The 17,273-nt window shown below is 40.1% G+C and overlaps 1 protein-coding gene across 2 annotated transcripts in view; it reads right to left on the bottom strand.

Annotated features, from left to right (window-relative positions):
* The window catches only part of LOC306649378 (ATP-binding cassette sub-family A member 17-like), a 138,853-nt gene that overhangs the window by 43,792 nt on the left and 77,788 nt on the right, over nucleotides 1-17,273 (bottom strand). For both annotated transcript variants that reach the window (XM_079120289.1, XM_079120290.1), the window contains 3 exons: nucleotides 15,646-15,801; nucleotides 15,241-15,451; nucleotides 12,248-12,398 (listed from right to left, as the gene is read on the bottom strand). In XM_079120289.1, the coding sequence (XP_078976415.1) occupies nucleotides 12,248-12,398; nucleotides 15,241-15,451; nucleotides 15,646-15,801 (518 nt within the window). The remainder of the gene's footprint in view (nucleotides 1-12,247; nucleotides 12,399-15,240; nucleotides 15,452-15,645; nucleotides 15,802-17,273) is intronic.

Raw genomic sequence — 17,273 nt, 5'->3', positions numbered from 1 at the left:
AGAGTACTCTGAAGCTAAGCTATTTGCAGGAGTGGCAGGAGCAGTCACAGTTACAGCCCTGGTTCACCACAGAGTGTAAGGATCATATAAACAGAAACACAGCGGACAGATTTGGCAGGGAAAAACCTGTAGATCAGAAAAGCAGCAGAACTTAGCTGATCTGAAGTCTGCAAAGCAAACTGGTATTTGAAGAGTGTTCTGCTTCCCAATTGGCAAGTGGAGAGCTGAGGCAGGAGTCATCTTTTCTTTTTTTTTTTTTTAAGTTGTAGATGGACACCATATATAGATGGATGTTAAGCTTTTTTTAAAAAAAAGATTTTTTAGTTGTAGGTAGACACCTTTATTTTTATGTGGTGCTGCTTCTCACAACTGCTTAGGCAAGTGCTCTACCACTGAGCTCCAACTGCAGCCTTGCTGGGAGCCATCTTAAGGAGCCTGTGAGATTACAGCAAACATTGTCATACTGTACCAGCAAGTGCCTATCCTAGGGTTTAGGGTGCACCGAGTAGCACGTGAGTGAAACAGGCACAGAGAAGTTCGTTCCTGGGGGAATTCAAGACAGAAATACGGAGGGGAATGCAACTTGCTTTTCCTTTGAGTCTGGTGGCTAATGTGACCCGCTGAAGAGGGTTGGGAAAATGAATAGCTGGGTGGAAATACACCAGGGACTTAGCCTGGAAACAGAGTATGTGAGACCTATAGAGGGCTGGCTCCCCTGTCCCTTGAACAGAATTCTTGCAAGGCCCTAAGATCCAGACTCAGCAGAGACTGGCATCTGCCTGACTCTGTGGGTGTGCTGATTTGATTTCTCTGTAGCAGATACCACCCAATGAAGTTCCTAAGTCCTGATTAGACCTAAGCCTCAGCTGCTGGACTCCCCCATCTTATAATTCTGCAATCGTCCCATCCTGGGAATGCACTGATCTGGTTTGTCTGGACAAAACTCACGGACCAGTACTTCCCATTCCATCCTGCCTTATACTGGTGAGAAGGAAGCTGAGAGTGATTTCAACCAGCTTCAGTTTTAGGCCGCTCCAGATGGCAGTGCAATGAGCAACACAAAAAGAGGACAGGATTAACGATGCCCAGCTCGTGCACAAGTGTCCCCTGCCCACACAGCCCAGGAGGAAAAAGGGAGGGCTGCCAGGCACAGGCAGTGACCATCCCTCCTTGTCATAGCTCTGACTCCCTCAGGGGAGACAATTCTTCCATTTCAATCCTTTATTTATTTTTTTTTTTTTGAGGGGGAGTTACCATTTTTGATGGTAGTTATTTTGAGAGTTAGGTGGGGTTTTTCTTGGTGTATTTTGCTTTTGTTTCTCTTTGTCTCCTTTCTTTTCCTACAAACAGTCAAATTCTCTTGCTGTCTATTTCTCTCTCCCTTTACTTTGCTTTCTATGTTTTTCTCCTCCTTTGAAGCCATCACTTGTTACATTCCTTCCACATTCTCTCACCTTTTGAACATTCTAAACTTTCTTCTACCTTCCTGTCACATTTCTTCTCTTAAGCAACTGTATTTACCATCTTTTAGAACTATGTGGTTTTTATAACTCCTGCCCCCACCATTCATATGGTTGCAGTTATTGTATTGTAGATGTCATAGTCAAAACCTGCTGTTTACTTTAATGCTAGATCTAGATCACAGCTATTTATTGTAGCTACTCTCATATCTGACAAAACAAACTTCAAGCCAAAGTTAACCAGAAGAGAAAAGGAAGGTCACTTCATACAGTTAAAGGGAACAATCCAACAATAATACATAATGATAGTAAATATTTATGCCCCAAATGTTGGTCTACCTAATTACATCAAACATGCACTACTCAAAGACTCAGACAGACCCCAGTACAATAATACTGGGTGATTTCAAAACACCTCTCACTGATAGATAGGTTATCCAAACCTAAACTCAGTAAAAAGACTCTTTGTACCTAAAAAATTATAAATCAAATGGATTTGACAGAAATCTATAAACTGTTTAATCAAACAATTCACAAATACACTTTCTTCTCACTTTCTTCTCAGTCCATGGAACTTTCTCCAAAAATAGGTCATATTTTAGCTCACAAAGCAACTCTTAGTAAATGCAAAAACATTTCATATAATTCCTTGCATCATATCTGATCATAATGAAGTGAATTTAAAATCAATGCCAAAAACCCTACAGGTACCATATCAACACAGGGAGACTGAATAACAATACACTTTTGAATAATAAATGGGTAATCGAAGAAATCAGGGGAGAAATTTAAAAATTCTTAGAATCAAACAAGAATAGTGATATGGCCAGCATATCGACGCCTTTTTTGAGAGCAGATTGCTCACTGTCAGGCGTCTATCATCCACCATTTGCCTGCCTCTCGCCTGTCCATCGCCTGCCTTACCCCTATACATCACCCAATGCTCGAGGTTCACCTCTGGATCGTCCCACAGCTGCCAGCAGACTGACCGCGGACCACCAGTGGAGAACCAGCTGCCTGCTGCTGCCTGGAAGTTCACTGTTGCAGTACCTGCAGGTTTGATTGCACGTGGCTGCCGCCATTTTGAGACAACAGCCAGGCCCTGTAGGACCCCTGGCCGGATTGACCGAGTCCTGTCTCCAGGATCCCTCAGCCCTACCGATAACTCCCTGCCTCTGGGGCCCTCACATCAACTGATTGCTCCCTGCCACCAGGACCCCCAGACCAACTGACTGCGCCCTATCACTGGGACCACAGACCGACGGATTGCACCCAGCCTCCAGGATCCCACAACCACACCACACACACCGGACCTCCAGGACCCCTGCCGGACCAACTGCATCCTGTCTCCAGGACCTCCAGCTGACCACGTCCACCCCTGAGCTGCAGCTCCCCATTTGCCAACACATTTGGAAGCCAGAGTAGCCATCTTGGATAATGCTGGAAGTGGTAGCTCCGATCTTCGATCTTCGGGTGGGGCAAATCCCATCCTGAGACGCCTGCTGGAGGCTTGAAGCTCATTGTCAGGTACCTCTCATACATCAGGCTACTGAACACTGGGAGGTTTCATTACAATAGACTATTATACAGTAGATTTTCTTTTTTCTCCTTTTTTAAAAAAAATTTTAAGTTTTTCTTTCTTTACGCTTCTTGCTTTCTTTTCCTTCTGTTTACCTGTTTCCTCAGAGTCAATTTCTCCCTTATTTATATGATGTTATTGTCCCCATAGGGGTTATTTGGTCTAGGATTGCACAGTGTCTGGTTTGGGCACTGCTAATATTGATCTCCCCTTAAAGAAGGGTTTTGGACACCTATAGGGCCACTATAAGTCTATAGGGGGAAATCTGCAATACCCCCAGATCTGCAGCACTAGAGGGGAAGATACATGAACAACATGAAAAAACAAGGGAAGAAAATGATCCAAATCTAGATTCTATAGTAATAGAATCCAATGACAGTATGTTAGAAGAAATGTCAGAAAAGGACTTCAGAGTATACATGATTAAGATGATTCGCGAAGCAAAGGATGAGATAAGAGAGCAAATGCAGGCAATGAATGATAATACCAATAAGCAATTGAAAGAGCACCTGCAGGAAGCAAAAGATCATTTCAACAAAGAGATAGAGGTTCTCAAAAAAACCAAACAGAAATCCTTGAAATGAAGGAGACAATAAACCAAATAAAAAACTCAATGGAAAGCATCACCAACAGACTAGACCACTTGGAAGACAGAACCTCAGACAATGAAGACAAAATATTTAATCTTGAAAATAAAGTCGCCCAAACAGAGAAGATGGTAAGAAATCATGAACAGAGTCTCCAAGAACTATGGGACATCATGAAAAGACCAAATTTAAGAATTATTGGGATTGAGGAAGGCACAGAGATACAAACCAAAGGAATGAACAACCTATTCAATGAAATAATATCAGAAAATTTCCCAAACCTGAAGAATGAAATGGAAAATCAAATACAAGAGGCTTACAGAACACCCAGTGCACAGAATCACAACAGATCCACACCAAGGCACATTATAATGAAAATGCCTAACATTCAAAATAAAGATAGGATTTTGAAGGCCGCGAGAGAAAAGCATCAGATTACATATAGGGGGAGACCAATACGGATAGCAGCAGACTTCTCAACCCAGACTCTAAAAGCTAGAAGGGCCGGGACCAACATATTTCAAGCTCTGAAAGAACATGGTTGCCAACCAAGAATCCTATACCCAGCAAAACTAACCTTCAGATTTGAAGATGAAATAAAATCCTTCCATGATGAACAAAAGTTAAAAGAATTTACAAATAGAAAGCCTGCACTACAGAATGTTCTCAACAAAATATTGCATGAGGAGCAAATGAAAAACAACAATGGAGGTCAGCAAAGGGAGGAACTACCTTAGAGAAAAACCACTCAAAGGAGAAACCAAGCCAACTTAAAAACCAAAAATAAGCCAAATGACTGGGAATACAAATCATTTCTCAATAATAACCCTGAACGTTAATGGCCTAAACTCATCAATCAAAAGAAATAGACTGGCAGAATGGATTAAAAAGAAAGACCCAACAATATGCTGCCTGCAAGAGACTCATCTCATAGAAAAAGACATCCACAGACTAAAGGTGAAAGGATAGGAAAAAACCTACCACACACATGGACCCAGTAATAAAGCGGGGGTTTCCATCCTTATTTCAGATAAAGTGGACTTCAAGCCAAAGTTAGTCAGAAGGGATACTGAAGGACATTTCATACTGCTTAAGGGAATCATAAATCAGGGAGACATAATGAGAGTAAATATTTATGCCCCAAACAATGGTGCATCACTGTACATCAAACAAATCCTTCTCAATTTCAAGAATCACATAGACTACAACACAATAATTCTGGGCGACTTTAACGCACCGCTGTCACCACTAGATAGATCTTCCAAACAAAATCCAACCAAAGAAACCATAGAACTCAATAACACAATCAATAATCTAGACTTAATAGACATATATAGAATATTCATCCATTAATAAGCAGATTCACTTTCTTCTCTGCAGCACATGGAACCTTCTCGAAAATAGACCATATGTTATGCCACAAAGCAGCCCTTAGGAAATGCAAAAAATAGAGATACTGCCTTGTGTTTTATCAGATCATAATGGACTGAGAGTAGAAATCAATGACATAGTAAAAAAAGGAAATTACTCCAACACTTGGAGACTAAATAATATGCTATTGAATGAAACATGGATAACAAAAAACATCAGGGAGGAGATTAAAAAATTCTTAGAGGTCAATAAGAATGATGATACAACATATCAAAATCTCCGGGACACTATGAAAGCGGTACTAAGAGGAAAATTCATTGCATGGAGCACATTCCAGAAAAGAATGAAAAGTCAACAATTAAATGACCTAACATTACAGCTCAAAGCCCTAGAAAAAGAACAGAATAACAGCAAAAGTAGTAGAAGACAGGAAATAATGAAAATCAGAGCTGAAATCAATGAAATTGAAACAAAAGAAACTATTCAAAAAATTGACATAACAAAAAGTTGGTTCTTTGAGAAAGTAAACAAAATAGATAAACCCTTGGCCACACTAACAAAGAGAACGAGGGAGAAGACTCAAATTACTAAAATACATGATGCAAAAGGAAATATCACAACAGACACCACTGAGATACAGAACATAATAAGAAGCTACTTTGAAAATCTGTATTCCAACAAAATAGAAAGTACTGAAGACATTGACAAATTTCTAGAGACATATGCTCCTCCCAAACTGAACCAGGAGGACATACACAATTTAAACAGATCAATATCAAGCAATGAAATAGAAGAAGCCATTAAAAATCTGCCATCCAAGAAAAGCCCAGGACCAGACGGATTCTCAGCCGAGTTCTACAAGACCTTCAAAGAAGAACTCATTCCAATACTTCTCAAAGTATTCCAGGAAATAGAAAAGGAGGGTACCCTACCGAACTCATTCTATGAAGCTAATATCACCCTCATACCCAAACCAGGAAAAGACACATCAAGGAAAGAAAATTTTAGACCAATATCCTTGATGAATATAGATGCTAAGATCCTTAACAAAATATTGGCAAACCGTATGCAAAAACATATTAAGAAAATTGTGCACCACGATCAAGTGGGGTTCATTCCTGGAATGCAAGGATGGTTTAACATCCGTAAATCAATCACCGTAATCCATCATGTCAATAGACTTAAGGATAAGAATCATATGGTTATTTCAATTGACACAGAAAAAGCATTTGACAATATACAACACCCCTTCATGCTCAAAACACTAGAAAAAATAGGGATAGTAGGAACATACCTGAACATTGTAAAGGTTATTTATGCTAAGCCCATGGCCAACATCATTCTTAATGGAGAAAAACTGAAACCATTCCCTTTAAAAACGGGAACAAGACAGGGATGTCCTCTTTCACCACTTCTATTCAACATTGTCCTCGAAACTCTAGCCAGAGCAATTAGGCAGACTAAAGAAATTAAAGGGATATAAATAGGAAAAGAGGAACTTAAGCTGTCACTATTTGCGGATGACATGATTCTATATTTAGAGGATCCAAAATCCTCCTCCAGAAAACGTCAAGCCTCATTGATGAATTCAGCAAAATAGCAGGCTATAAAATCAACACGCATAAATCTACAGCATTTTTATACGCAAGCGATGAAACAGCTGAAAGGGAAATGAGGAAAACAACTCCATTCGCAATAGCCTCAAAAAAAATAAAATACTTGGGTATCAATCTAACCAAAGAGGTAAAAGATCTCTACAATGAAAACTACAAAACACTGAAGAAAGAAATTAAGGAAGACCTTAGAAGATGGAAAGATCTCCCATGTTCTTGGATAGGCAGAATTAATATTGTCAAAATGGCCATACTACCAAAAGTGCTATACAGATTCAATACAAATCCAAATAAAATCCCAATGACGTACCTCACAGAAATAGAGTAAGCAATCATGAAATTCATCTGGAAGAATAAGAAACCCAGAATAACTAAAGCAATCCTTAGCAGGAAGAATGAAACAGGGGGTATCGCAATACCAGAACTTCAACAATACTACAAAGCAATAGTAACAAAAACGGCATGGTATTGGCACCAAAATAGACAGGTAGATCAATGGTACAGAATAGAGGACATAGACACAAACCCAAATAAATACAATTTTCTCATACTAGATAAAGGTGCCAAAAATATGCAATGGAGAAAAGATAGCCTCTTCAACAAATGGTGCTGGGAAAACTGGAAATCCATATGCAACAGAATGAAACTAAACCCCTATCTCTCACCCTGCTCAAAACTCAACTCACAATGGATCAAGGGCCTTGAAATCAGACCAGAGACCCTGCATCTTATAGAAGAAAAAGTAGGTCCAAATCTTCACCTTGTTGGCTTAGGATCAGACTTCCTTAACAGGACTCCCATAGCACAAGAAATAAAAGCAAGAATCAATAACTGGGATGGATTCAAACGAAATAGCTTTCTCTCAGCAAAGGAAACTATCAGCAATGCAAAGAGAGAGCCTACAGAGTGGGAGAATATCTTTGCCACTCATACTTCAGATAGAGCACTAAGTTCCAGAATATATAAAGAACTCAAAAAACTCTACACCAAGAATACAAATAACCCAATCAACAAATGGGCTAAGGAAATGAACAGACACTTCACAGAAGAAGATGTACAAGCAATCAACAGACATATGAAAAAATGTTCACCATCTTTAGTAATAAGAGAAATGCAAATCAAAACTACACTAAGATTCCATCTCACCCTAATTAGAATGGCGATTATCAAGAACACAAGCAACCATAGGTATTGGAGAGGATGTGGGGAAAAAGGTACACTCATACATTGCTGGTGGGACTGCAAATTAGTGCAGCCACTCTGGAAAGCAGTGTGGAGATTCCTTAGAAAACTTGGAATGGACCTACCATTTGACCCAGCTATCCCACTCCTCGGCCTATACCCAAAGGACTTAAAATCAGCACACTATAGAGATACAGCCACATCAATGTTCATAGCGGCTCAATTCACAATAGCCAGACTATGGAACCAACCTGCATGCCCTTCAATTGATGAATGGACAAAGAAACTGTGGTTTATATATACAATGGAATATTACTCAGCTATAAAGAATAATAAAATTATGGAATTTGCAGGCAAATGGATGAAACTGGAGAATGTCATGTTAAGTGAGATAAGCCAATCTCAAAAATCCAAAAGAGGAATGATCTCACTGATAAGCGGATAATGACACTTAATGGGGGGTGGGAGGGGGACAAGAATGGAGGAAGGAGGGACTGTATAGAGGGAAAAGAGAGGTGGGAGGGGAGGGGGGGAAGGAAAAAAATAATGGAATGAATCAAACATCATTACTCTATGTAAATATATGAATATGCAAATGGTATGCTGTTACTCCATGTACAAACAGAAACAACATGTATCCTACTTGTTTATAATAAAAATAAATTAAAAAAAAAAGAATAGTGATACAACATACCAGAACCTAGGACACTATGAAGATGGTCCTTAAAAAAAAAGTTTATTGCTCTGAGTGCCTAATAAGATGATTAGAAAGAACCCAGATAAACAACCTAATGATGCATCTCAATGCCCCTGAAAAACAAGAATGTACCAATTTCAAAACTGGTAGAAGGAAATAATTAATATCAGAGCCAAAAATCAATGAAATTAAGAATAAAAAAATTCAAATAATCAGTGAAATGAAGAATTGGTTATTTGAAAAGATAAACATGATTTATAAGCCCTTAGCCAAACTAACCAAAAGAAAAAGAGCCAAATTAACAAAATTAGTAATCAGAAAGGAGAAATCACCTCAGATATCATAGAAATACAGAAGATCATTAAGGATTATTTTGAAAACTTATACTCCAATAAATTGGATAACTTAGAAGAAGCATTTCTAGACATATATGACCTGCCATAATTGAACAAGAGGACAGAAAACCTAAACAGACCAATAATCAGCAATGAGAGAGAAGCAGTAATAAAAAGTCTTCCAACAAAAAAGCTCAGGACCAGATGAATTCTCAGCTGGATTCTACCAGATCTTTAAAGAAGAATTAATGCCAGTGCTCCTCACATTATTCCATGAAATAGAAATTTATTCAATGAAGCCAGCATCACCTTCATACCAAAACCAGATAAGGACACCTCAAGGAAAGAAAACTACAGATCAGTACTGCGGCTGTGGCTCAGTGGTGGAACACTGCCCTAGCATACTGAGGCACTGGGTTCGATCCTCAGCACCCTGTATAAATAAAATAAAGGTACTGTGTCCACCTACAACTAAAATAAAATATTTTAAAAAAATACAGACCAATATTCCTATTAAAGTTGGATGCAAAGATCCTTAATAAAATGTTAACAAATCACATTCAACAACATATTAAGTAGATTGTACATCATGACCAAGTTTTTTTTATCCCAGGGATGCAAGGATGGTTTAATATACACAAATCAGTAAGTGTGAGCAAAAAGCACAGTCATCTCAATAGATGCAGAGAAGGCCTTTGACAAAACTCAGCACCCATTCATAATAAAAACACTGGAGAAACTAGGAATAAAAGGTATTTACCTCAGTACCATAAATGCTAAATGAAAATCCAAAGCCAACCTCATAGTAAATGGGGAAAAACTGATAGCATTTCATTTAAAATATGGAACAAGATACAGATTCCATTCCCACAACTCCTATGTAATACAGTACTAGAAATTCTAGCCAGAGCAATTAGGCAAGAGAAGGAAATAAAAGGGCTCAAAATAGGAAGAGAAGAAGTCAAAGTATTATGGTTTGCAGATGGTATGATCCTATATGTAGAATATCCAAAAAGTTCCACCAAAAGACTGCTATGGTTAATAAATGCAGCAAAGTAGCAGGCTATGAAATCAACACAAAAAATAATTACCTTTCCTATATATGAACAGTGTATCTTCTGAGAAAGAAATCAGGAAAACAATTCCATTCATAATGCCTCAAAAAATACCAACAAGTATATGAAAAAATGTTCAACATCACTAGCAATTAGGGAAATGCAAATGAAAACTACACTGACCTTTATTTTATTTATTTATTTATTTATTTATTTATTTATATGCAGTGCTGAGAATTGAACTCAGTGCCTCACAATGCTAGGCAAGATGCTGCATTATATATAAAACTGTGTGCAGATATTTTTAAAAAAACTATGAGTTTTCATCTCACACCAATTAGGATGGCAGTCATCAAAAATACAAACAATACTAAAGTTGGAGAGATTGTGAAGAAAAAGGAATACATTTACACTTTTGGTAGGATTGTACATTAGTACAACCACTATGGAAATCAGTATGGTGTTTCCTCAAAAGACTAGGAATGGAGCTGGGTGTGGTGGCACACACCTGTAATACCAGCAGCTGGAGAGGCAAAGGTTCAAGGCTAGCCTCCTCAATTTAGCAAGGCTATAAGGAACCTAGTGAAACCCTGTCTCAAAAATTAAAAAAAAAAAATATTTTAAAGGCTTGGGGATGTGGCTCAGGGGTTATGCAACCTTTGGTTCAATCCCGGGTACCAAACAAAAACAAAACAAAACAAAAAGACTAGGAATGGGACCATCATATAACCCAGCTATACAGTTCCTTGGTATTTATCCTAAAGGTCAGCATGCTATACACGCATACTGTTTATTGCAGCACAATATGCAATAACAGGTGTCTGTCAATGGATAAAGAAAATGTGGTATGTATACACAATGAAGTTTTATTCAGTCATAGAGAAAAATGAAATTGTGTCATCTGTAGGAAAACAGATAGAACTAGCGATCATAATGTTAAGTGAAATAAGTCAGACTTGGATGGTCAGGGTCACATTTCTCTCATATGTGGAAGCTAGAGAGGAAAAAGGAAAAGGAAGGTGGAGGCATCGCATGAAAATCAAACGGAGATCAGTGGAGTAGAGAGAAGGAACCAGAGGGAAGGAGGAGGGAAGGGAAAAGGGAAATACTAGGGGATGATATTAGCCAGATTATACTGTTGTATTGTGTGCTTATATGAATATGTAACAACAAATCCCATCATTATATACACCTATAATGCATGAATAAAAACTGGATTGAATAGCATTCAAATTCTAATGTAATATGTAAAATGCTTTTGAAAATACATTAAGTTTAATATAAATAGTGTTATTAAAAAAAACTGGATTGAAAAAAGTTAAACATATACCTACTATAAAAAAAAAAAAAAAAAAAAGAAGAAGAAGAAGCTGGTCATGGTGGGGCAGACCTATAATCCCAGTGGCTCAGGAGGTGAAGCAGGAGGATTGCAAGTTCAAGGCCAGCCTCAGCAAAAGTGAGGTGCTCAGCAACTCAGTGAGACCCTGTCTCTAAATAAAATACAAAATAGGGCTGGGGCAGTGACTCAGTGGCAGAGTACTTGCCTAGTATGTGTGAGGCATTGTGTTCGATTCTCTGCATCACATAAATAAAGGTATTGTGTCCATCTACAACTAAAATAATATATATTTTTAAAAAAAAAAAAAAGAAAAGAAAGAATTATTCAGGAGGTAGAGTTAACAGCAAATAGATGGAGTCAAGGGCTGATCAAAACCCCTTTCTAGGAAACAGAACTGTGTTCTAAACAATATATGTGCCCTGGCTCTAAACAAACAAAAATTGGTCCACCTAGAATTACAAATTGCTACAGACTAATAGCTGTTATGTTATTTTTCCTGTTTCTGAAAGGTATTATCCTACCTCTGTCTCATCATTGCATGTTCAATGCTTTGGGTTATATGGATCAGTTAACTTCTGTTAGTCCAAGGTCTTCAAATCAAGAATCATACCTCCCGAGCCCTGTGGTAGCATGTTTGTAATTCCAGGAGCTCGGGAGGCTAAGGCAGGAGGATCAAAAGTTCCAAGCAGAAACAACAATTTAGCCAGGCACTATGCAACTTAGCAAGATCCTGCCCCCAAATTTAAAAAGGGTTGGGGATGTGGCTCACTGGTTAAGTGCTGCTGGGTTTAATGCCTGGTACCAAAAAAAGAATCATACCCAAGGCACTGAACCCAAGTACCTAAGAAGTCTTATCTGTACCCGCTATACCTAGACACAATACAATGAGATCCTGAGTCTTGAGCTGATTCAGTTACAGGGATGTGATTTTTGAGAGGGGAAAAGTTTTAGGAAGGATGTGTGTTTTGCATGTGGGCACGTGGGAAGAACATAGATTTCTGTGGCTATGGGTAGCTTCTTAGTGCGTACCTGTGAATGCTCTCTTTAGGAAGTATATATATTAATTCTTCTCCAATGCTGGATTCCAAAACTGCATTTGGTATGTGATGATAAATAAGACGAGAAAGCTTCTCTTTGTCACAGTAAGGATTTTTCAGTAAAGTCATATAGTATCCTGCACCTGAAACATCATGTAAAAGACCATGAAACCATTTTACTCTTTATACTTCTCTTCTTGGGCCACACTTAGTTTTCTGTAGCTCAGAATGGGACAGCTCTGGGGGAAAGAGATGCTGGAGAGTCCTGTGGGGTCAAGTTTAAACAATATTGAAGTGACTGCTTCAGAAGTTCTATAATGCTATTCTGGAATTTACCCTTCTGCTCCAGAATTGGGAGGTGACTGACAAATTTAGCAATGCTAGGCAATATGAAGGATCATTGCATTAAGGGCAACTGTTCCTTTAAGTGATAACTAACTGGGGGAAGTAAACACTTGGAAGGCAGAGGCCTTGATACCTGTATCAAAATCACATCCTATTTTTGAGGATACATACCATATAGCATTTGAAACATTCTTTCAGAAATCAGTGACACATTCTGCTGCCATGCTGGACATGTATTCATTCAACAAACATTTCTTGAGATCAAAGGTGACAGGCACTATTCTAGGTACTATGATAGCAGTAAAAAATCCCTAATCCCATGGGGTGTTCACTAAAAGGGATAGGAGGCAGGTAACGAACAAGATAAATAAGTAAAATCTATAGAGTACGAGTGACAAGTGATAATGGAGAAATAAAGAGAGGGGACAGGAAGTGTCGGGATGTGGTCTTACACAGGATGATGAAGGAAAGCCTCACCGAAACAGTGACATTGGCATAAGGATGGCCAGGTGGTGGCCTGAGGAGGAGGACAGTCTCTCCGTCTGGAGAGCCAAGTCAGCAAGGAGTGTGGGCAGAGGAGAAGAGCCAGGAAGTAGGAACCAGGAAACAAGGCCAGAGGTGACAGGGCCAAGCCAGCAAGGTCCTGTTGACCACTTTCAGGACGTTGGCCTTTTCTTTTTCCTTTGGTGGTACTGGGGAATTAACCCAAGGGAGCCCTATCACTAGGCTACATCACAGCCCTTTTTATTTTCTGAGACAGGGTCTCTCTTATGTTGCCCAGGCTGGCCTTGAACTTGTGATCTTCCTGCCCAGTCTCCCAAGTAGCTGGGATTATAGGTGTGCACCATGGCACCCAGCAAGTGCTCACTTTTTAAAAAAATATTGTTCCCTAGTTGTCAATGGACCTTTATTTAATTAATTAATTTATATGCAGTGCTGAAAATCAAACCCAGTACCTCACATACACTAGGCAAGTGCTCTACCACTAAACCACAACCCCAGCCCAGGTGCTCACTTTTTGACAAGTGGGTTGAGAAGAGAGTGAGGAAGTTCAAGTTCAGTGGCTGGAAGAGGGGTTAGGAAACATCCCCAATAATCCAAGTGGAAGGAGATGGTGACCTGGACCAGGGTGCTAAAACATGCTCAGAGATAGGGAGAAGTGGACAAAACCTGGATATATTCTGAAAGTAAAACCTACAGGGTTTGCAGATGCATCAAAGATGGGCTGTGAGAGAAACAGGTCAGGGGACCTCTAGGTTTTCACCAAGCACTGTGAAGAGAGGAGTTGCCTTTATTGAGATGAAGGCTGCAGGAGGAACAGGTTTGGTGGGAGAGAGCAGGATCGGTCCATCAATACCTGCAATGGTTTGAATATGGTCTATCCCTACCAAAACTCATGTGGAGGCTTGGTACCCCAATGAGCAGTGTTGTGGGGTGAGGCCTATTGAGAGGTGTTTGGGTCATGAAGGTAGAGTCCTCAGGAATGGATTAATACCTTTCTTCTGGGAATGAGTTCTCACTCTCAAGGGACTGGATTAGTTATGAAGACAGTAGATCGTCATATATCAGGTTCCACTTCCTCCTCTTTCTCTTGCTTCTATTCCACAGGCACTCACTTGCTATTCTGCTTTCTGCCATGAGCTAAATCAGCATAAGACCCTTATCAGATGTTGTTGCCCAATCTTGGACTTCCCAGCCTCCAGAATCATAACCCTCTTTCCTTATAAATTAGCCATTCTCAGGTATTCTGTTATAGCAACAGAAAATGGACAAGGACAATGTCTAAGTGGAGTTGTGGGCTTGGCGGTTAGATATACAAACCTGAAATTCAAGAGAGGTTGAAGCTAGAGACACACACCTTCACAGAGAGAAGGTGTTTAAAGCCAAGAGATTGAATGAGACATTATAGTTGGTAAGTAGAGAAAGAAAAAAGATGGAGATGGTTAGAGCTAGGAATGGTGCAAACGAGCACCAGAGACATGTAAAGAGCTAAGTGAGCATGGAGTCAACAAAAGGATGTTTGAAGTAGGCCACTGGTAAATTTTACAATCAGCTGTGGAAATAATAGTTCACTCTTTTTTTCTGGGGGAGGGTAGTGGGGATTGAACTCAGGGGCACTTGACCACTGAGCCACATCTCCAGCCCTATTTTGTATTTTATTTAGAGACTGGGTCTTACTGAGTTGCTCAGCACCTCACTTTTGCTGAGGCTGGCTTTGAACTCATGATCCTCCTGCCTCAGCCTCCTGAGCCACTGGGATTACAGGCCACTGTGCCTGGCTAATAGCTCCCTCTTGTATAAAGCTTTCTCACACACTTTTTCACTATTTGAGGAACATGATAATTTAATCTTCATTTTATGATTAGAAAATCAAGGCTAAGAAAGGATAAACTAACTTGGCCACCTGGATAAAGAGGCAATCAAACAGCAAGTCCTCTGACCCCAAATTTCATAGACTTAAAATTATACCCTCCTCATCTTCAAAAGCCCTCCATGGGGGCTACAGAAGTCTAGAGGAGGCCTCTCTCTGCTGGTCTCAGGGCCCTTCCCAAAGGCTAACAGTGGGCAGTGCCTCTCAGCCCAGCAGACAGTTGTGTTCACCCATCCTGGACTGAGACTGGGCTACCGCTCGCTGCTCACCATATTTCTGCTTGAGGAACAGCGATGACCCACAGCACTGCAGCTCCCCCTTGGCCATGATGGCGATGCGGTCCCCCAGCAGGTCAGCCTCATCCATGAAGTGGGTGGTCAGCAGGATGGTGCGGTCACTCTTCTGCTGCTGAAGAAGGTCCCAGATGGCCCTCCTGGAGATGGCGTCCATGCCTGAGGTGGGCTCGTCCAGGATCAGCACCTGGGGACAGGGGTACAACCTGGTGACGATGGGAGAGCCACATCCCAGGTCCAAGATGGCTGTGTTGTGGGACCCCAGGGCTGGAGTCAAGGGATTTGCAGAGCTGGCTTGAGTTCTAGAGCCTGAGGCCTCTGGGCCTGCTGCCTGTGTCTGTCCACCGTGTCAGGTGGAGGCTGGGCCCCAGTGTCCCGTACCTTGGAGCCCGCTATGAGGGCGATGCCGATGGACAGCTTGCGCTTCATGCCCCCACTCAGGAACCTGCACCGCAAGTTGCGCTTGTCCTCCAGATTGAGGATGTGCAGCATCTGCTTGACTTCTTCAGGGCACTTCTGCTGAGACAGGCCTTTCAGCTAAAAGGGCAGGGGCAGGAGGTGAGACCAGCGCTGCAGAGGGGACCCAACTCTGTCCAACCAACATTTTGCATGTATATACAGAACATATACACATGAAAAATATGTAAGAAACTTACTACTTTTGGGGAAAGAAGAGACAAAAAACTCCTGCATTATGATTCTGTGTAATATAGCAGTATGTTAAAAGGATAATGCATTATGACCAAGTAGGATTTATCTCATGAGTACTGGGGTTGTTGCACCCATGAAAAATCAATGTGTTTCAAAAGAATCTGTCTGGTTTTTGTCTTTGGTTCCTGGGAGGAAGCCTCTAAATCTCTGGAGCTTCCCAAGTGATAACCGTGTGTTTGTTACTTGTGGTGAGTCCCTCAGGTCACACCAAGTTTATGATAAGGAGGTGACTCAGGATAGTGGCTGGTTATGCCAGAAACACCAGCCATGTGATTAGAGGTTCTGAGTCATAAGATATCAGCCTGACCTCCCCACATCAGGGGAGTGGAGGGAGACTGGAGATTGTGTTCAATCACATGACCAATGAGCCAATCATTCATGCCTATGTAATAAAATCCCAATAAAAACTCTACACACTCAGAGATCCTAGACAATGGTTTTCAAAAGCACAGTTAATGAGAAAAAATTAAACAAACCAGAGGACATCAAAATTCAAAACTTTTGGGGCTGGGGCTATAGCTCAGTGGTAGAGCACTTGCATTTATGAGGCACTGGGTTTGATCCTCAGTACCACACAAAAACAAAGTAAAGGCATTGTGTTCATATCCAACTAAAAAATATATTTTAAAAAATTTAAAACTTTTGTGCAAAAAAAGAACACTGTTGCTGGGAGTGATGGCACATGTTTGTAATCCCAACTACTTGGGAGGTTGAGGCAGGAGGATCATGCCACAGCGAAACCTTGTCTCAAAAAAGAAAAATCCATCATTAAAAAGAAAAGACAATGCACAGAATGGGAGAAAAATGACAAACCATATATTTGATAAGGGTCTAGTATCTAGCATCTAATAAATATATGTCTTACAACTCAACTACAAAAAGATGAACAACCCAGGTGAAGAATGAGCAAAGGACTTGGACACTTTTCCAAAGAAGTATACTAACAGCCAACAAACACATGAAAAGATGCCATCACCAGTCATCGGGGAAATGTAACACAAACCCAGAGATAATACTTCACACCCACTACACTGGCGGTTTCTTAAAAAGTAAAAAAAAAAAAAAAAAAAAAAAAAAAAAAAAGAAAGAAAGAAAAGAGTTAAAAATATAGTTATCACAACTTGTGATTTTTGCTCCTAGAGATATTCCCCAAATAACCAAAAACAGATGTTCAAACAAAAACTTTACAGCAAAGTTCATGGCAGCTATTCAAAATGACCAAAGGGTAGAAATAACTCAGATTTACACTAACTGATGAGTGCGTAAACAAAAGTTGCTCTATCCATGCGATGGAGATG

The sequence above is a fragment of the Sciurus vulgaris genome, assembly GCF_902686455.1.
Source record: "Sciurus vulgaris genome assembly, chromosome: 18".
Lineage (NCBI taxonomy): Eukaryota > Metazoa > Chordata > Mammalia > Rodentia > Sciuridae > Sciurus > Sciurus vulgaris.
This window is presented reverse-complemented; position numbering and strand designations above follow the sequence as displayed.